The sequence below is a fragment of the Engraulis encrasicolus genome, chromosome 18 (assembly GCF_034702125.1).
Source record: "Engraulis encrasicolus isolate BLACKSEA-1 chromosome 18, IST_EnEncr_1.0, whole genome shotgun sequence".
NCBI classification, from domain to species: Eukaryota; Metazoa; Chordata; class Actinopteri; order Clupeiformes; family Engraulidae; genus Engraulis; species Engraulis encrasicolus.
The window spans coordinates 37,343,476-37,364,493 of record NC_085874.1 but is presented as its reverse complement, the minus strand read 5'-3'; the positions used below and the strand labels follow the sequence as shown (position 1 = coordinate 37,364,493).

The window sequence follows — 21,018 nt, the reverse complement described above, 5'->3', positions numbered from 1 at the left end:
AGTGAAAACTGATTTATTTATGAAAAAACTTCGGGGGGGCCAAGATGGCGTCAGCGGAGGAAGGCGTGTTCGTTTGAGCTCGTCAAGGGAAGTGGTTATTACAACTTTATAACAACTAATATTGATGCAAACCATTTGTTTTATGTCGTGTTACGCTATCTCTAATAACTGAACTTTATGGGAAAGAAATTGAAGAGTGAAAAAATAAAGAAGAAGATACCGAAGATGGCAGCAGACAAGGCTAGCCATGTGGGTGAGCAAGAGGAAGACATGATATTCTTTGACGACTCGAATTCAAAAATAACTGAAGACATTGCACTAATTCCCTTGCCGGATACCCCAGTGAAACCGTTGTCCAAAAAATCTAAAAGAGAAGAATCACACAGTGTTAACGAGGACATTTTAGCTGCGATAAGCAAATTGTCCCTCAAGCATGATGCTACCTTCCAGAAAGTGTCAGTGATTGAAAAAACAACTCAGGCTACTTCAAAAGAACTGGACAAATTATCCACTACAGTGAAGCAACTCGTTGCCGAGGTTGGTGAAAACAAAAAGGAGCTTTCCCGTCTGCAGAATGAAGTGCACATGCTGCAAAAAGACAACACCGCTTTGAAAAAAGCTTTGATCGAAACGCAACGCTACGGCTGGAGATCCTTTCTGAAACTCCATGGTTTGAAAGAACAAGCTGGAGAAGATGTCAGAGGGAGAGTCATCGAGGTTCTACAGCGAGTGGCAACTGATCTTCCTGCTGACGACCTCTACGCGGGTGTGGATGTGGTACACCGCCTCGGGCCGCCACCAACGGATGCGAAGTGCCGCTCAATTATCATCCGCTTCTCATTCAGAAGAGTGAGAGACGCGATCTGGCAAGCTTCGAAGAAGTGCAAGTTTCTTCAGCATAACGAACTATCTATCACGGAGCCTGTCCCACCAGAAGATAGAGCGGCACGAGAGAAGTTGTGGCCTTTGGTCCAGAAGGCAAGAAGCCTAGGGAAGAAGGCATCTTTCAAAGACTCTCATGCTCTCATCGACGGTAAAAGATATGACTATACAGAGGTCACTGTGGATTAAATGGCATAGGCTATAGCTCCATTTCTAGTAAACATGCCAAATCTACCTTTGCTGTTATTTTCCTTCAGAGATGATAGGCTCTTAATGTAGTCCTGCCTTTTTAAGTTGTATGGTTAGACCTACTGTAATTTATAGGATAGGCCTATATTTCCCAGTGACATCTGTGGTAGCCTATTTTTTTCTCTCTTTTGCTGATATTAGCCCATACCAAAACAAAAAAAATCCTTTGTTTTTCAATAAGCCTAAATTCAAAATAAACAGTCAGTTTACACTCAGTGAGCTGAACTTAAAGAGATTTCAATAAGTTTAATAGGCTATCTGGTGATGCTTATTGTGCATCAGAATATGTTAAGGTTGTTATCCACCTCCCTTTGTAGGTGAGTTTTTTGTGCAAGTTCTTGCATATCAGTGTTTATTGTTAAGTTTATTTTCATGGTTGAATCTTTGTGTTGTGTGTCTTTAAATGTTAGAGGAATACGAGAAAATGTGAAAAGAAAGGCTTTATTTTTATTTTGCAAGAGAAGTGAGGCAGATTTTGTTCTGTTACAAGAAACACACTCACTTGAAGAAGATGGTAAATTTTGGAAATTACAATGGGGGAACAAGACCTACTATTCTCATGGTAGCAGCCACTCTGCAGGTGTTGCGATACTCTTACATAGATTTAAAGGAGAGGTTTTGGAAATGATGCATTCTTTAGAAGGTAGATGGGTCTTAATTGTTGCCAAATACGATAAGAAAACCTTTATTATCGGTAATATCTATGGGTATAATTCTAGTCAACTTAACAAAATCCTTTTTGCTGAGATCTCCAGTAAAACTAAATCACTCAATGACAAATATAAAGACTCAATAATAATTCTGGGTGGAGATTACAATGAATGTATGGACGGTTCAATTGATAGATTTCCTCCCAAGTTGAATCAAAGTTCTTATTTAAATAACTTAATATTGTCCTTAACTTCTGATCTATCTTTAACTGATACTTGGCGTTTCTTTAACCCAGATTTAGTTGATTTCACTTGGTCCAACAATACTATGACATTGAAATCAAGAATTGATTTTTTTTTAGTCTCACAGTCTGCTTTGTCTTTAGTTATAGATACCACCCACTCTGCTGCACCTTTAACAGATCACAAACTCATAACTCTCAAGATTGGTGACCTATACACCAAACCAGCAATAAGAGGATATTGGAAATTTGATAATTCCTTATTAACTGATGAGGAATTCAATAACTGTATTAAAGCACTTACCGGTATTAAAGAGCTATTTGCTGATTGCAGTGATGGATACAAACAAAAATGGGATTTTTTTAAATACAAAACTAGACTCATTGCCTCAAAACGATGTAAACTAATTAAAGCCAGTAGGAATCAGTTAGAAACTGAATTATTGCAACGCTTAAATGTATTATCCAAAGAAGATAATACAGAAGAAGAAAAGTTAGAAATAAAAAAAAATCAGTCTGCAACTTGATGCTCTTTATTTAAATCTAGCAAGAGGTGCCTTTGTGCGGTCTAGAGCCAAATGGCTGGAAGAGGGAGAGAAAAACTCTACTTACTTTTTTGCTTTGGAGAAAAGGAATGGTCAAAGGAAAATGCTGAACTGTCTTAATATTAATGGTAAAATCTGTAATGATGACACTCAAATTTCAAACCATGTTTATCATTTCTATAAAGAATTATACACCTCCAATTTTAATGGCTGTACAGCAGAGGTGTTCATCAAAAAAATTGAGAGATACATTCCAACCATAGATGACTCTTATATGTCATTCTGTGACTCTGACATAACGAAAACAGAGATAAGGAAAGCACTCTTTTCAATGAAGAAAGGTAAAGCCCCCGGTATAGATGGTTTATCTATAGAATTCTATGTTCATTTCTGGGAATACATTGAGAACCCATTATTCTGTATGTTCACAGAATGTATTGAACAAAAGCATATGACGTCAACTATGAAGCAAGGAGTTATTTCTCTAATTCCTAAACCAGGGAAAGATGTGCATTCCGTTGAAAATTGGCGCCCAATATCTCTGTTAACAATTGACTATAAAATTTTAGCACTGGTCTTTGCAAAAAGGTTCAAAACTGGCCTTGATGCTATCATATCAGAGACACAATCTGGATTCATGAAAAATCGCCACATTACAAACAATATAAGACTGGTACTTGATCTTTTGGATTACTCAGATGAGGTACACTCTGAAGCTCTCATGCTACTACTAGACTTTTACAAGGCCTTTGACTCCATTGAGCATCAGTTTATTTTTCAATCTCTCAAGCTATTTGGATTTGGTGAACCCTTTATTAATATTATACAGACGCTTTATAATGACATAAACAGCTCTGTAATAGTTAACAACAGCACTACTCAAAGATTTAATGTTGAGTGTGCACGGCAAGGGTGCCCTCTTTCCCCATTTTTATTTCTGCTAGTGACAGAGCTTCTTGCTTTAAGTATACTTAATGATTCTGATTTAAAGGGCCTAACCATTTTTGAAAGGGAAATTAAAATATCACAACTGGCAGATGACACAATTTTGTTTTTACAAGATAAATTACAACTTCCTCATGCGCTGGCTCTTGTGGAGCAGTTTTCTGATGCATCAGGCCTAAAGTTGAATGTTTCAAAATGTGAAATATTACCCCTACAGGTCTGCAATGATACAGTATTGTATAACATCCCAGTAAAACAAACAGTTAAATATTTAGGTATACAAATAACTAAGGATCCCAAGATAAGAGAGGAATTAAATTTTGCAGGGAAAATAATAAAAGCCAAGAACATCTTTAACTCCTGGTTACAACGAGATCTTAGTATATATGGTAGAGTATTGCTTTCTAAAGCAGATGGTCTTTCTCATTTTGTTTATCCATCTCTCTCCTTATTTCTAAAAGACAAAACAATAAAACAGGTCAACAAATTATTTCTGGATTTCATTTGGAGAAATAAACCTCATAAATTAAAGAAGGAAGTGGTGGCGGATTGTAAAGCTAATGGAGGCTTAGATGTTTTAGACTTCTCCAACACAATCAACTCCTTCAGGACTGGTTGGATTCGGAGATGCCTTTTACAACCCAACTCACTCTGGTTCTTTATCCCTAATCACATATTCAATAAATTAGGTGGTCTTTCTTTTATTCTTAAGTGCAACTTTTCCCCTTCTAAACTACCTCTTAAACTTTCTAATTTCCATAAGCAATGCCTACTTGCCTGGAGAATGTGCTTTGTTCATAACTTCTCCCCCCATAAAGTATTTATATGGAACAATTCTGATATCACTGTAAGAAACAAAACCTTATTTTACCCTAGTTGGTTTGAACATGGAATTTATGATATTTTCTCTTTATTTGATGATTCAGGTTCTTTCTTGACGTATGAACAGTTTCTGTCACGTTTTCTTTTTCCTATACCCTTTCGTCAATTTCAAACAGTTATAAAGGCAATCCCTCAAGGGTTAGCGCTTCTAATTAAAAGTCACCTGTCATATAATTTACCTAATTTTACTCCACTCTCCTCAGAAATCATATTGAACGGCATTAACATATTTGATAAAAAATGTGACAACAAACATATACGTAAATCTCTTCAACAAAGGGACAGAATCACTCCTAGAGGGAATTTTTTTTGGAATCCTTTAGTTCAAGACATCATTTGGAAGAAGGCTTGGCTACTACCTCACAAATACTGCATTACGAATAAAATAAAGGAAACTCATTTTAAAATTCTCCATAAGATTTACCCCACAAATGTATTTATTTCCAAATACACAGACTTAAGTTCAAATTGTTCTTTTTGTGGTAATGAAGATGAAACCCTTGTACATTTATTTTTTGACTGTAACACAGTGAAACGCTTTCTTGCAGACCTTAGTTTTTATCTTTTTTCACAGCAAGACCTTTATGTTTTCAGTCTTAAAGATATTTTCTTTTACTATGAAAACTCAAGTGACCCTTCTTTTGAATTTTTAGTGAATTTCTTCCTTTTACATGCTAAGTTTTTTATTCATAAGCAAAAATGGAAAAAAATGCAACCCTTCTTTATGATATTTATTTTAGAAATGTCTTCTCTTCTCAATTCTCTCAAGCTTGTAAATAATAAGAAAAATGACAGACTTTTGAGTATTCTTTAATTTATTCCTCTTGTTTGTTTGTTTGTTTATTGTCTATTTTATTCATTTTCATTTCTTATTAGAATTGTTTAATGTAACCTAATCATAATTGTCCATATTTACTATGTTTACTTGACCTTGTGTGCCTTATGTTATGTCATGTCTTTGTCATCCTCTTTTATTGCAAATAAAAAAAAATAAAAAATAAAAAATCAGTGAAAACTGACGATTAAGTCCTATCGTATCATTTCGTATGGTAAAATCCTCACCAGGTCTGTGCACCAGCATCTCCCTCATCTCCTCATGGTCACAGGGGTGGGTGAAGTCGAAGATGCTGTGGCCCGTCAGATCGAACTGCAACACATAGACAAAACAAACTCCACTGAGCCAGTGAAAGGAGAAGAGAGTGGGTTACAAATACAACCCAGGGATAATGGAAAGACAAAGAACTTCCCCACACCCTCTTGCAACTAGGTTAATTTATTTATCAAAAACTTCGTTTTTTTATGTATGCACCTATACAAGTTGATGAACTGCTAAAAGTATTGGGGAGACTATGCAAGAATGCCTTACATATGCACTGGGGCACATACTATCGTCTTCTTAGCAGAGTGAGCTTTGTGAAACATTGACAATTTTAGAAGCTACATGGTATTTCTTCACATAATACCAGGGCTTTAAATTAACACCAGCCAACCCGCCAATGGATGGAATTTTAATCAAGGGGAATCAAAACACGCCCACTCAATGCAAAAGCGTGTACTGAAGTTGGGTCTCCTAAGGGGGCGTTGTTCCCTCCTCCTCCTTCTTCTCTTTTTGAGGTGTTTGCACAAGACGTGCGCGACCGCCATCAACAGCGCTAAGGGGACTTAATTTATTCTCAACCTCAGGACTCCGCAGGTCTCCTAACCGAAGGTCTCCTAAAGGGGCGTTCACCCGACATAAAGTGGATACCGGAAAAGAATCAAAATGACGTATCTCCGTGTAGAATATCTCTGGTTCGGTCTTCTTGCCTGAGTGAGGCCCATGCTCTTGCTGATGTTGTCGGCGAGATAGACCATGTCTCCGTCATATCAATAACCCCCCCCACACACACACACACACACACACACACTCACACACTTTATTTTACTGGGGCACCGTTGGGTCTTCTTACCTGCGTGAGGCCCATGCTCTTGCTGACGTTCTCGGTGAGATAGACCATGTCTCCGTCATATCAATAACCCCCCCCACACACACACACACACACTTTATTTTACTGGGGCACCGTTGGGTCTTCTTACCTGCGTGAGGCCCATGCTCTTGCTGACGTTCTCGGTGAGATAGACCATGTCTCCGTCCTCAGACAGCACCATCAGGAAGCCCTCCAGGGCCTTCAGGTAGAAGCCATTCAGCTGGCTCTCCAGCTCAGACTCCTCCTCCACCACATCTACACACACGTCATTACAAACACAAACACGACAAGAACAGACACCGGACTGTCAGAATCAAACCTCAAAAAGCTCTTGGGGTTGTGCTGTGTTGCACTGTACTAACACACCTATACATTACATCGCAGTTAGCTGACGCTTTTATCCAAAGCGACTTGCAGATATTATACGGTATTGGTTACAGTCCCTGGAGCAATGTGGAGTTAGGTGCCCTGTAGAAGTATTGTTAGCACTCCTCCACACCAGGACTAGAGCAGGAGCAGGGACAAGAGTTTGTGAGCCAATATGTTCAAGCCAAGAGCAGACACCGCACTGCCAGGCTCAAACTCAAAAACTTGGTCCAGAGACAGGAATTTAGTAGTTGATGTCATCTGTTCAGTGCCTCGTTAGAAGAAAGTGTTTCAGAAAGTGTGGCAGAAGTGTGCTTGCATATGTCAGATATTTGTGAGCAAATGTGTGTGTGTAGGAAGCATTTGTGAACAGTCTTAAAATCCCTGCTAGCACACATCAGCTGAGTTGGTTAAGAAGTATTGTTAGCACTCCACCACACCTTAGCCAGACCAGGAACAGAGGCAAGAGTTTGTGAGCCAATATGTTCAGGGTGCATTTACCACGATTTCTGGAAATAAGCCAAATCCCACCTCCCCTTGTGGCGCAACATGTTTTATCTTTCCCCCCATTCATCTAGCTCTCGATATGCATAAGGGCAGGTGGGGAAATTGGCTTATTTGCAGGAACAGTTGTGTATCACTTTAAAAAAAGAAGTATTGTTAGCACTCCACCACACCATGGCCAGCCCAGGAACAGAGACAGGGTGTCAGTTTCAACCTCAAAGGCATCTGGGTCAACAAAAGGGGTTCAGAATAGTCGCCTCAGCCTCCATGTTTATGTTTAGAACACGGCCTCTCCCTGGACAAACAAAAGCCAAGCTAGGGGTGCATTTCTGGAAAGCGTAGTTGTTAGCAGTTAGCAACTTCGGAAGTTGCCAATGGGAAATTGCATTGCAACCAACAAAGTAGCTAACATAGTTAGCAACTACGCTTTCCAGAAATGCACCCCAGACTTGGAGACGCAGCAGATTTCTATTTCAACTTCTGTTTATTTTTATTTTTTCTGTTCCTCCTCCCCAGTCCCTTCCCGAATCGTTGGTGGGCTGGATGCTTCAGACGCCGCGCATGCAAAGTAACCAAAACAGTGTGTGCTACACCAAAACATCTGTGGCCTCCCTCACCCCGGACTAAACCAGCAACATCACGTCTAACCACACATTGCCGGACACTGCTTGACTCGGCCTTTAGAAATGTATCGCCTAACTCGGAATATTCAAGTAACTGCCAAATAGTCGTTCTTGCCAACGGACCAGCATTCAGTGTGGTCAGAAGTCCATGGCCCACTTATTACTAATATGCGCTATTATAGATTTGTAGTAATTAGGTAAACTGCATAGGATCTCACAGATGACCAGCAATACTGCCACGGTCCACCAGTGGATCAATGACTACTAGTTGAACTGGGGAAAACTACATTTTCTTTCCTGCCCAGAAAACCCATGAAAACCAGTACTGTACCCATCCCGAGACAGGCGTACACAGTCTATGGTTACAGTGAAAAGGGAGCCTCTGTTTCCCTCCAGGCTTGAGACCAATAACCGGACCTATTTGTCAGTACTCTACTGAATTATGCAAGCATTTGCTTAGCGCTGTGGTTCTCAATGTTTTTGAACAAACACTCCCTTGACCTCATCATAAGCCTCAGAGCGCCCCCCTCTTGACCTCATCATAAGCCTGACAACGCCCCCCTTAGTATTGAAAAATAAAATGCCACAAATGGGAACTAAGCCCAAGCTTGGTGTGTGTGTGTGTGTGTGTGTGTGTGTGTGTGTGTGTGTGTGTGTGTGTGTGTGTGTGTGTGTGTGTGTGTGTGTGTGTGTATAACCACCCGGTGGTGAAGAGCTTCCTCATGATAAGGTAGCCGATGGTGCGCGTATGTGCGTGTGTGCGTGTGTGTGTGTGTGTGTGTGTGTGTGTGTGTGTGTGTGTGTGTGTGTGTGTGTGTGTGTGTGTGTGTGCGTCTATATAACTAACCGGTGGTAAGCATCTTCCTCATGCTGAGGTAGCTGATCATGTGTGTGTGTGTGTGTGTGTGTGTGTGTGTGTGTATGTGCCTGTCTACATAGCATCTAACCGGTGGTGAGCAGCTTCCTCATGCTGAGGTAGCTGATGGTGTGTGTGTGTGTGTGTGTGTGTGTGTGTGTGTGTGTGTGTGTGTGTGTGTGTGTGTGTGTGTGTGTCTGTGTGTGTGTCTGTGTGTGTGTGTGTGTGTGTCTGTGTGTCTGTGTGTCTGTGTGTCTGTGTCTAGATAACTAACCGGTGGTGAGCAGCTTCCTCATGCTGAGGTAGCTGATGGTGTGTGTGTGTGTGTGTGTGTGTGTGTGTGTGTGTGTGTGTGTGTGTGTGTGTGTGTGTGTGTGTGTGTGTGTGTGTGTGTGTGTACACCTGTACTAACCGGTGGTGAGCAGCTTCCTCATGCTGAGGTAGCTGATGGTGAGCCTCATGATGGAGGCCTTGTCCAGGTGGGAGGTGACATTGTGGGGCAAGGGCAGCTCGTTGGCCAGCTCGTAGAAGACCTCCGACTCCTTGCCCCGGCGGCAGCGGGCGGCATCGCGGGACTTCTCCTTCCTGCGATCGGAGCTCACCCTGCAAGGGGGGAAGGAGAGAGAGATAGAGATAGAGAGATAGAGAGAGAAAGAAAAAAAGAAAGAAAGAAAGAGAGAGACACATTAGTTCAATAGTTAACACACACAGTATTGCGCGTGCGTGACTGCAGACACACTGTATACATGCATGAACAAACATACACACGTCCATTAACACGCACGCACACACACACAAAATGTATACATACATCAATTCAGTAACAACACATGCAAGCATCAATGAACCAATTCTCATTACGTAACACATGTTCTCAGCACTTCAAATAAATACCAGTTCGCCTTTTGTTGACTCGGCATACAATACAAAGGCTACAAGACCAGATAACGAAAGCACTGCTTCACTAAAACATTAGACAGCAAAGCCAAGGTCAAACAAGTTCTCTCTTTCCCTCTCTCCATCTCTCCCTCTCCCTCGCCCACGCTCTCGTTCTCGCTCTCCCTCCCTCCCTCCACACACCCCTCCTCCCTCTCTCGCTCCCCCTCTCTCTTGCTCCCTGGCTCTCTCTCTCGCTCCCTCCCTCCCTCCGCCTTTTAATCAGGCCATTCCCATTACAAGCAACACGGAGGAGGTCTCGGTGGCAGCGGACCAGAGGCCTGAGCAGTGAGTGACCTCAAGCCAATTGGTTGCGGGCAGAGGGAGTGGCACTTGAGTGGCAGGCAGGCGGGCAGTGTTGGCAGGCAGGCGGGCTGGGCGAGCAGGCGGGCAGTGTTGGTGATGGTGCACTCCTATTTCACGGCCTGGGGCTGGTGCCAGGCAGAGGGAGTGGCACTTGAGTGGCAGGCAGCAGGGCAAGTAGGCAGGCTGGGCAAGCGGGTAGGCAGTGTTGGTGATGGTGCACTCCTATTTCACGGCCTGGGGCTGGTGCCAACAAGCCTTTTACCTTGGGCGCAAGCCAGCCTGCCCTGTGCTGTGCTATCATGCCCCCGCAGGACTTAGGAGGGAAAAATAACTGCAACTCTCTCAGTTTCTACTGTCACAAACACACAGTGTCTCATTGTAGCCAAATAAAAGACTATTTAAAAATTTGCAACCTTGAGTGCCTCAGAGCTTCTCTTCCTGGACTACACAGTGTCTCTGTTTGTCCCTAAGCAAGTATGCAAGTCAAATGCGGAGCAAATGTGTGGTTGGCTATGCAAGTGAAATGTGAATGACAGGTCCTGAATGGTGTGGTTCTCTGGTAAAATAAAATAGTCACTCTGCTGTTCTGGTTGTCCATCAACTGTATGCATGCAGGTGTACGTGTGTGTGTGTGTGTGTGTGTGTGTGTGTGTGTGTGTGTGTGTGTGTGTGTGTGTGTGTGTGTGTGTGTGTGTGTGTGTGTGTGTGTTTGTGTGTGCATATGTGTGTGTACGTGTATGTACGTGTGTGTACGTGTGTGTGTGTGTACGTGTGTGTGTGTACGTGTGTGTGTGTACGTGTGTGTGTGTACGTGTGTGTGTGTGTACGTGTGTGTCCGTGCATGTATGCGTGCATGTGAATTTGTATGCGTGCATGTGAATTTGTATGCGTGCCTGTGTGCCTGCCTGCCTGCGTGCGTGCGTGCGTGACTGCCTGCCTGCGTGCCTGCCTGCGTGCGTGCGGATGAAAAGGGTGAGTGGATAATGTGCAAAGCATGCGTGTGTGAGAGAGAACGTGTGCTAGATTAGAGAGCTAAGCAAATGTGTGGTTGGTTGTCTAATGCAAGTCAAATGTGTAATGACACCTCCTGAACGTTGTGGTTCTCTGGTAAACAATCAGCCCACCGGGTTTCCACTGAAACAGAACCATCAATAAAGATGCAGGGAAAAGGCACGCCCTACATTTGACCTGATGATGTTGATAGCATGGTCCCATTCACTTCACCTCATTTGGAGTTGACTTTCAAAGCAAGAAAGAAATCATACGAGGACGAAGTGACTGAGTTATCATTGCTTTCAAACTCGCCCAACAAATCAAGACAGTACTGTTATGCTTCAGCCAATCAATGGTCTCAACTATGCAGAAGAATAGAAAGGAAGGTACACGTATTTCAGGGTAGCTTGGATGAGAGACGAGACAAGATGCGAACAAAAAGAAACATTTCCACAGCATTTCTCTGTAATTAAAAAAAAAAATGTATCAAAAGAACCTATGCTGATGAGTAGGGGTGGACAGATACGGGTTTTTTAATGGCCGATGCGATACCGATTTTTTTTTTCATCACCCTTGGCCGATACCCGATTTCCGATACCCGATATTTGGGGCAGATATGGGTTAAAAAAAAGGTTAAAAAATTACAAATATTCCAGGTCTCAAGTTAAAAATAAACATTCCTTTTACATCATCAAATTGAGGTAGAACTTGTAACATTTAAACACCCACTCTAACAATCAAGTAATGTCTAACAATCAAGTAATAAAAAAATAAAGTGTCTTGGTGCTTTTAAAAAAACCCGAATGATATATATATATATATATATAAAAATCGGTCTATCCTTACTGATGAGTGCAATATAATTTGACAACACAACCCCACACTCAATGACTACTGTGCCAATTCCTTTTAGTTAGCAAAACACTTAAAACCCAGAACTCTGGAATGATCATACATGTAAGCTTACACGAGTCGCGACACACTAAAACACTTTCGTCATCTCTGCAAAATCTCCAAGCTTCCCAACCCACCACCATGCACGGTAGTTCAGAGCGAGGCCTCTGTCTGTGCAATTACTGCAAGCAGTCCTTTTAAGCCCGCACAGGCTCGTTTGTATCTGACAGTCTTCAAATACCACAGTGGCTTTCATGTCAAAAGGCTGCTGACTGCTGTCCGTGGCGGTCTGTTTACATTGCTTAGAGACGGATCCGGGCTGAACAGGCCAATACAAGGTTGCTTGTTATGGTATTTTAAAAACCTTCCTTCAAGCTGGGGAGAAAAAAAAGAAAATGAAAAACTGATGACGCCAGATTGTGGTCTGAAGGCTCGAGTTTGCCCTGAACCAGCATGTAACAATGTTGTTAAGTGTGACACGTCTTCATGTCAACAACACAAAGACTGAAAAACAATCCTGCTGCAGAGATTCTTGACAGCAATGAATGAAGAAGAAATTAACTTTCTTCTTTGCAAAACAGTAATTATTAATTCATGCAGCTTTTTGGTAGTCATGGTGGTGGTAGGTTAGCTGCTTTCAGAGACATGCGAGATGATGTCACTCACTATCATCATTGGAAAAAGTGATGTGTGTAGTCTCGTGCGAAATATGATCCAAAAAGGTATAGTGTTTTGGTAAAGCAAAATACATTCACAACAGATAATCTTGATTAACGTTCCAGGAGACAAAGCCAAGGTGGTAGGTATGTTGGCAAAGGTGGCCACCTTAAAACTATGAAGTGCCGGGCAGACTGGCATCATGAAAAGGCGTTTGTATTTCACAAATGCATTCCGCGTTACGATGCAGCAACTTTGCATGTAAAGTCATGCTCTACAATGCCACAGAAAAGCAGTTTTGTCATGCGACCAGGCTCACACGAGGCAAATCATTTTCTCACCATCATAACCAAGTTCTGTTGGCCGCAGCAAACCCATCGCTTAACCTGAAAATGCCCAGATGCGCCCTGACCAAAACCATCCCTAACCCCAACCTGTCAGTAAAGCAACGTTTCTGCAACAACCATGAAACAGACAGGTTCTGGCAAAATTGTGCCCTGACCAAAACCACCAAAACCACACATGCAATAGACGTTTCAAGTCATCGTGATAGCCAAACACAGTTGCATGATGTCCTGTGGGTGTGGGTGCTGAAGAGAAGATAACTTCTCCCATCCTCATTATTCCTCCTCCTCAAGTCGTTCAGTGTTCATATACTCATGAACGGCGTGACGTTTTCCATGTGCGTTACGCCCATTTGTGGGGGAAAACAGCCCATGCAAGTCAATTGGTGATGTTGGGGTTTAATAAACGAAAGATACGGACCTGTAGACTAGCGTTGTTCACGCGCAACATGCCGAAAACGTGTTGTGTTGCCGGCTGTTCAAATAATAGAGCCAAACAGCCGTGGCTGAAGCATGGACGGTGTTCATTTAGACAAGCTGATGTAGCATGTACGCAAGTTGATGAGACATTCGGTTTGTTTTCACCCATAAAGGGGCGTAACGCACATTAACAAACAAAGTACTACCCGGATGGCCGTTCATGCCTATTGAGGGTGGGCTGCAGGGCCAACACTGGGGAACACAAAACATGCTTCTCCTGTGGCACTGCTGCCCAGAAATGGACCTTTATGTTCAGCATTCATGACCTGCCACGCCACTACATTATGGCCATGGCCAACAGCTGGGTCCTTAAGCTGTGTGTGTGTGTGTGTGTGTGTGTGTGTGTGTGTGTGTGTGTGTGTGTGTGTGTGTGTGTGTGTGTGTGTGTGTGTGTGTGTGTGTGTGTGTGTGTGTGTCCTCAGATACACTGGTTATTTTCAGCCAACAACAACAGCGCAAAATATTTTTTACTTTTATTTAAACTAGTTAAGTTCTAAGTTTACAAAGACCTGTGTTCTCAAACTGTGCCTCTTAGTCTTGCATCTTTTGTCCATTTCTCAAAATCATTTGCAATGCTAATTGCTAAACAAACTTGTCTTGGACCATAGCAGATCAGTAATATAATCTGTCCCTTTTCAGAAAGGGCTGACCAGACAAGCCTGTGCAACCAAACACTTTCAATACGACCTCAATTATGTTCCATTTCCAGCTGTACAATGCTCATGCTTTTAAACCAATAACTTGGACCACAACTGCGTTGAACTTGGTAGCGGTAAGAGCCGATGCGGTCAGCAATTTTTGGCGAACGTTGACAAACTTCATTTCCATACAGCACAATTAGCTGAGCTGGTAAAAAATATTTTAGAGTGATGCTGTGCCCTTTTTTTACTGTCCCAAAAAAATAAAAAAGTGAAACATACACTGCGTCCTGCACAAAAACGTGGAGTGACAAAATGTGGCCATCTGTTTTTCTTGTTTGTTTATGTACCAGGGCTTGACATTAATTTTTTGCTTTACGGGCACTATGGCTAGTGGTTTTCTCTAGTCACTAGCCATCCAGCTATTCTACTAGCCACAAATTTGTTTTTTTTTTTATCATGACGCTGTACATCTAACCTCAGAAGATGAGGTTCTTAAAGCAAGAAGAAGAGTGCATGGGTTTCTACATGGAAATAAAACAAATAAATAGAAACTGAGTAACTGAGCTTTTTCTTGAACTTAAATACAAACAATTGATACACAGTCATACCATAGAATAAGCTACCTGTCAAATTGGCTAGTGACACTGAAATTATTACTAGCCACAGCCAAGTTTTACCAGCATTTGGCCGGTTGGCAGGTGCCAGTGTCAAGCCCTGCTTTGTACCCTGGCAGATCAAAGGGAGCCAAGTGAAAACATTAGTCAAACATACCAGACAGACAAAATGGCATTGAACTTTCTCTTGAGCTAAAAAAAAACAAAAAAAAACCTACAGTCGAGAAGGCACAGGAATCAAAACCCATACCTTCCATTGCTCACCAACAGGTGCTTACCAGCAAGCACACCTAATCATTTTCTGACAGGGAAACTGGCAAACTACTGTGAACTGTCCTCACATGGCTTCCAGTAACAGAGGCGTTGGGCAACTCTAGGGGGGCAATGAGAAGGATACAGCTGAGAGGGGGAGGTGCTTAGTTACCATTGGGGGGCATTAGTTCATTTCATTTCTCAATACTAAGAGGGGCGTTGTCAGTCTTATAATGATGTCAAGGGGGCGTTGGGAGGTTTGTGATGAGGCCAAGGGGGTGTTTTGTTCAAAAAAGGTTGAGAACCACTTATCTAATACAAGCTGCTGGGGGTGATGGAGGGGGAGGGGCTATCTTGGGTATTGCCTAGGTAGGATATAGATAGAACACACAAACAAATTACACAGTGTCAAACTGACTTCCATCAACTATGTAACTTAAACGAAAAAGTTGTGCATCACTTATTGTGCAGCTCTTATTGTGTGTGTTTACCAGGAAGATTTATTTTAAAATAAAGAAAGAAATGAAAGAAAAGGTAAAAAACCTCCATCGCCATCCTAAGCATCCTGATGCCATAATAGTCCAGTAATGAGCCATTTCCTGTCTAACTAGTTTAAGATGCTTCATTGTTGAGCGTCATCATGTTCTCTAGGCTGCATGCATACTGAAATGGGGGGATTTTTGGCAACCGGGTCAATGACGTTACAGTCGTAGGCACACGTCAGGGGGGTTGAAAAACCACAGTGGATCATGCAATTACTATGGATTAAATGTTTTTTTTCCTTTTGTTTTTAGTGGATTATCTACGAAACATATTCATTGCAGTACCTTAATGACCAATTACTAATTTATTTGTGGGCATTAGATGTGGTTGTTCCACCTGATGCCTGAGCCCATGACCCAACCACAACAAAGAAAGTGCATTCCTCCTCACTGTTGGTTTATACACCACTGATGGAAACTTTCACCACATTCTGCAGTATGTAGCATCTCCCATCAGCATTCACCCCATCAACATGTCGCAATACCTACTAGTTCCTGTTACTCAGACTAGAAAAGCCAGAATGTCGATCTTGCAGACAGTGGAGTAGTAGTACTGGAGAAGTGTGGATAGATGACGCAAGTTCACCACTTCTCCTAATCCTGACCAAAACCGCAACTTAATCTGGTGAGACAATAATATCACTTGGGCTTTTGCACACATTTGTCGGTCATCTTTATGGTAAGCAGTGAGGCAAACCTCTGTCCTGACTCTGAAGGTGGACTGGTTTCTAGCGGTTTTAACAGAGAAAATTCCAAAATATCTCACTGGATGGTAACATTGGATCATATGGCCAACACTGTCTGATACTGATTTCGCTTGCGTTTATATTTTTCTGAGGGTCAGTCAGGTAGCATGCTGATGAAAACCTGTCACTGAAGGGAAAGACAACAAAACCAACTTCGCTCACGCAACATTTGCTCAATCGCCACTTTGGCCAGTTAAGCTGAACCAAACTATTGTCAACAAATGTCATCACCTTCAGAGATTTTATGTCATGTCAGACAGGGTTCTTGCAGGATTCGGTAGGTCAAATTTTAGACCTTTTTTAGACCATTGTGAGCAATATTTTAGACCAACCCGGGCATTATCATTACTTGTTAACACCCCTGTCCATGCACAGTAATAAAAAAATGTAGCATTTAACAAAACTCCACTAGCAGAAATTCACTTTGACTCAGATCAAGCCCCACCGATTGACCTCAGTGTTATCACAATTAGCTAATCTGCCCTACTGGGTGGTCTTACAATAATGCTGTGGGGTTCATTCAATCTCAACAACCGGAAAATTAGCAGGAACATGAAGCATTTTAATTAACTAAAATGTAATGAAACTGTAATGTAATTAACTAAAAGTAATGAAAATGACTTGATTCTATTTTGCATACAAGAAAAGTCACTGAGAGGCCATGCCGTGGCTCAGGCGGTAGGGCACAGCACTGCTACACCTGCGACCCAGGTTCGAGTCCGGCCCAATTCCATTAACGGCCCTTCCCCGTCTCTCGCTCTTCCCATTTGCTTTTCTGTCTTTCACTATCCTGTCATGAATACATGGGTTCTAAATTTTGTTTATAACCTGTCCTGACTGCGCAACTCCACCTCTGATGGTTGGAAACCGCTGTCTGTCAAAAATTAGCTCACGTGGTTGGCTGCCAGTGTCTTGCCCTGATAAACACTGAGAACCCATGTATAAAGTCCCCAAAAACACCCAAAAAAAATATTTTTTAAAAGATACAGTGAAAAAACACACAGAAAGTCCTGATGTCAGTCTGGAAATGTAACTTATCATTAGGAACAGTACATCATAATGGTGCTTTGTTGACTTTAGACAAAAGGCTGGCCTACAGTGTTTGTAGGCCCATTTCGGACTTTTGCCCCTCCCCGATATAATAATAGGCTCCCTCTCTCCCTCTCAAAAAAAGTAACTCTGACGACAAAAGGAAAGCGCTTATTGTTGGTGGGAACCAGTCCCTCAGTCCTGCAGTCAGTCCTTACCCAGCGCTGTGTGATTTACACTGCCCATATTCAGTAGCCCTACTACGGCCTGCCTGAGTCAGAATTACACCTACTTATCTAAGCTAACACTCCATCCAGACGCTAATGTATCCAAAGCCGAGCTGGCGGAGGCACAGACGTTAAAGTCAACATGTGTAACGGTAAGGGATGAGAAGGCGAACCCTTCCCTAAAAAAAACCCCTGCACTACTACAGTCCAGTCACCGTAAATCCTAGCAGCCCCCCACCCCCACCCGCACCCCTCACACTTCCAGCCTCCAGCCCCCAGCCCCCTGCCTCCGTGGTTGTCAGACGACACCGTTATGGGCTCTGTGCCTTGGCCAGCTTTCAGGGCCGCGCTTCAGATCCAGCCGAGCTTGGCTGACTGCATTACATAACATGTGCATGCCACAACGTGAACCCAGCGAGAGCAGCAGAGCATAGTGCATACACACAAATGAACTGATAGAGGGGAAGGGAAGGGAAGGGAAGGGAGAGAGAGAGAGAGAGAGGATGAGGGAGAGATAGAGAGCAGAGCAGAGCACACGAATGGACTGATAGAGGGGAAGGGAGAGAGAGAGAGAGAGAGAGAGAGAGAGAGAGAGAGCGAGTGAGAGAGAGAGAGAGAGAGAGAGACAGAGCAACCGAGAGAGACAGAGCAACCGAGAGAGAGAGACAGAGAGAGAGAGAGGAAGAAAGAGACAGAGAGAGAGAGAGAGAGAGAGAGAGAGAGGCAGGGACAACAGAAGGAGGGAGAGGGAAATAATCATGAGCTGCGTGGTAGCCAGGCGGCGTGACCTAAACCCCTGAACTACAGTACAGATTAATCCAAAACAACAACGCTGTCGCTGCCAGCAGGACAGGACTCCTTACGCATGCTTTAAAAATAGCACTGATAGGAGAGGATATTTTTTTCCGTCTTTTTAATTGGATAGATTATGCATTGGTAATCTATGTTAGAGCGCAGCAGCTGGATATATACAGTATCTACATTTAAAAGATGTGTGCAAGGACACCCACCACAAATGAAGGACAGACAGACACATTTGATCTGTCTGATGGACCAGGCACGAATAACATGGATGCTCTGCAGAAGTACAACAGTACCTTGAGGAGCAATGTTGAAAACTATAAGAAACACAAGGAGGGCCCACTTGTGTATCTGGCATTGTGTTCCACAGACACAACTGCCATGCCAAAGCAAAGCAACTTCTTCAACACATCCTTGGTCCACAATCTGTAAATTGACCAGCTGATCAATCAATATGACCAAACATTGGCAAATGTGATAACATTGATGAATGCTGCAATCATGATGACAGAAAAAGCAAATTATTTCAGTGCAAATGTTGCACATGTAGACTAGAGCAAGTCTAGGGTTAGGGCCATCATTTCTCTCTCTCTCTCTCACACACACACACACACACACACACACACACACACACACACACACACACACACACACACACACACACACACACACACACACACACACACACACACACACACACACCTTAAGGACCCAGCTGCTGGCCATGATGTAACCAAGTTAGTCCTCACACACACACAACTGAGGGCTATGGTAAACTAAAAAGGGTCAAAGGAAGTAAAAGCATCCTCAGTCAAAAGGGCAGATTTGGGGCAGCACAAACTTTGTTGTCGACTAGACAATCTAACCACATGCAAAAGGCAGGAAGTCAGTCTGACGTCAATGCGAAGCAAGGATGTCAGATAGGCAGCTGGGGTGGATTTGTAATCTTTGCAATTCTTTTGAATATTTGCGTCAGTCTCCTCCCTGACCCATCTACCTCCCATTTAAAACGTTTTTGTATCATTTTTGTTGTTGTTGAAGAAAAAGTTTTCATCACTCATTTCATGACTTGTCAAATCAGGCACTGGATTCAAAGTACTAGTAGCACACTCAGTCAAAGTATTCATGCATCCTTTCTCTCCATTGACCCATTTCAGCCTGATGCTGCGTATACGCTGTTTGACCTTTGGCACCTGGAGCAACATATACGCTGCATTCAGGCTCTAGTGATTTGAGGGGTTTTTACAACTAAATATGTGGGTATGTTTAGAGCTGAATGAACACATTCATATGCAAGATGAGGGTCCTAGCTTTTATAAATGCAACTTATTTCATGCTTTTACGAGGCTGAGATGTTTCGGTTTTATTAGGCAGAGTGCACCTTTTCCCAAAAGGGGGTAGGCATTCAGCAAGCATTTTTTGCAGGTGACGGGCTGAAATGGGTTAAACTAAGGCCAGGGAACCATAATTTGAATTTTAACAATACATCAAAATCCATGTGCAACCAAGATCCTATGGCCAATCTGGGGCCCCTGGTAAGTGGGGGCCCTAGGCAGCAGCCAGATCTAGCCTGTGCATTAATCCGGCCCTGATTGTATGCATGACCACCAGCCATTCTCTTCGCGAATTTTAGTGCTGGAATCAACCAACATTTACATCTGATTGCAAGTCTAGATTCTTGCTGCAGTTCTCCATATATTTACTTTCTAGCCTGTGCTTTATAGAAAACAGCACACTCCAAATCTTAATAATTGTAAGTGTCACCAAAACTGAGTGAATGACAACAAAGCCTGCCATGATGTCTGGCTGAGAATCAGAAAAAAAGGCAACATACTCCGTGCCACAAGCTGGTTATTAATAAGGCTCAAATACTATACCACGGCTATACCAAATACTATACCAGAGCCATACTATGACCAGATTCTGAAATGTATCGGTGTCGAGATTAGAAGCATGATGACCACGTTGACCAAAGCAACTTCAGAAGAAAGGCCTTGACATCGACTGCATCATTACAATAAATTGCACTTTGAAGACGACAATTCCTGGGACGAAACCAAACATTCCAGCCACCCCAAGATATGGTAAATACTCTCAATAAAAACCTTCCTGTAGACTTCCACGGCACAGCCTACGTTCAGACTAAAATGCAAAAGACAGCGAATCAATATCTTAGCCCATACGTAAGTAGTGGTTGACAACGTTATGATCAGTGGCGTTAGACCTATTCATCAACTGATCCACACGCATTGAGGATAAAACAACAGATTTGTTAATTATCAAAGAATTCGTATGATAGCCCGTGTGGTTTGACAAATTATTAGTCTGTGTAGGAAGCCCATCTGCGAGTGCAAGTTGGCTAGTTGACTTCTGAAGTTTAGCCATAACAAAATGGCGACTAGCTATAACCTGAAGGCTAACAACAACCGATTGCACACACTGGGCAAGACACAACAGTCCATCAAAAATAATTGAAGGGTTACATACCTTTTCTTTTCATTTCCAACACCAACATCCATGCCGGGGTGAAACCTATCTATAAGTATGGTTTTCCCAGACCACCGCGATAAAAACGGCAACAGCTAGCTAAGTGCTCCCTCTGTTATCACTGAAGGACGTGGCTGTCTTGCAAAGTGTGTGATGTACAAGATCCACAAAAAACTTGACTGGGTTTCAGTGTGATGACTGAAAAAAAATAACTCAGTTAATTTTCCTCTTGGAATCGCTGTTCAGTTGAAGGTCAAAACAATAGCGTACTGCTACCTGCGACACAAAGCGTCGCTTCTCTGTCTCCGAATCAGCAACACTGTACGCTGGACGAAATATGGCTCGCGACCCAGCGAGC

At 42.7% G+C, this 21,018-nt stretch overlaps 1 protein-coding gene across 3 annotated transcripts in view; it reads right to left on the bottom strand.

Annotated features, from left to right (window-relative positions):
* The window catches only part of hif1ab (hypoxia inducible factor 1 subunit alpha b), a 37,779-nt gene extending 16,761 nt beyond the window's left edge, over positions 1-21,018 (bottom strand). Inside the window, exons 1-4 of one of the 3 annotated variants that reach the window (XM_063223574.1) lie at positions 20,661-21,018; positions 9,124-9,314; positions 6,472-6,617; positions 5,458-5,542 (exon numbers count right to left, since the gene is read on the bottom strand). In XM_063223574.1, the coding sequence (XP_063079644.1) occupies positions 5,458-5,542; positions 6,472-6,617; positions 9,124-9,314; positions 20,661-20,692 (454 nt within the window). In that variant the 5' untranslated portion in view covers positions 20,693-21,018. The other 2 variants (XM_063223572.1, XM_063223573.1) reach the window with 2 other exon arrangements.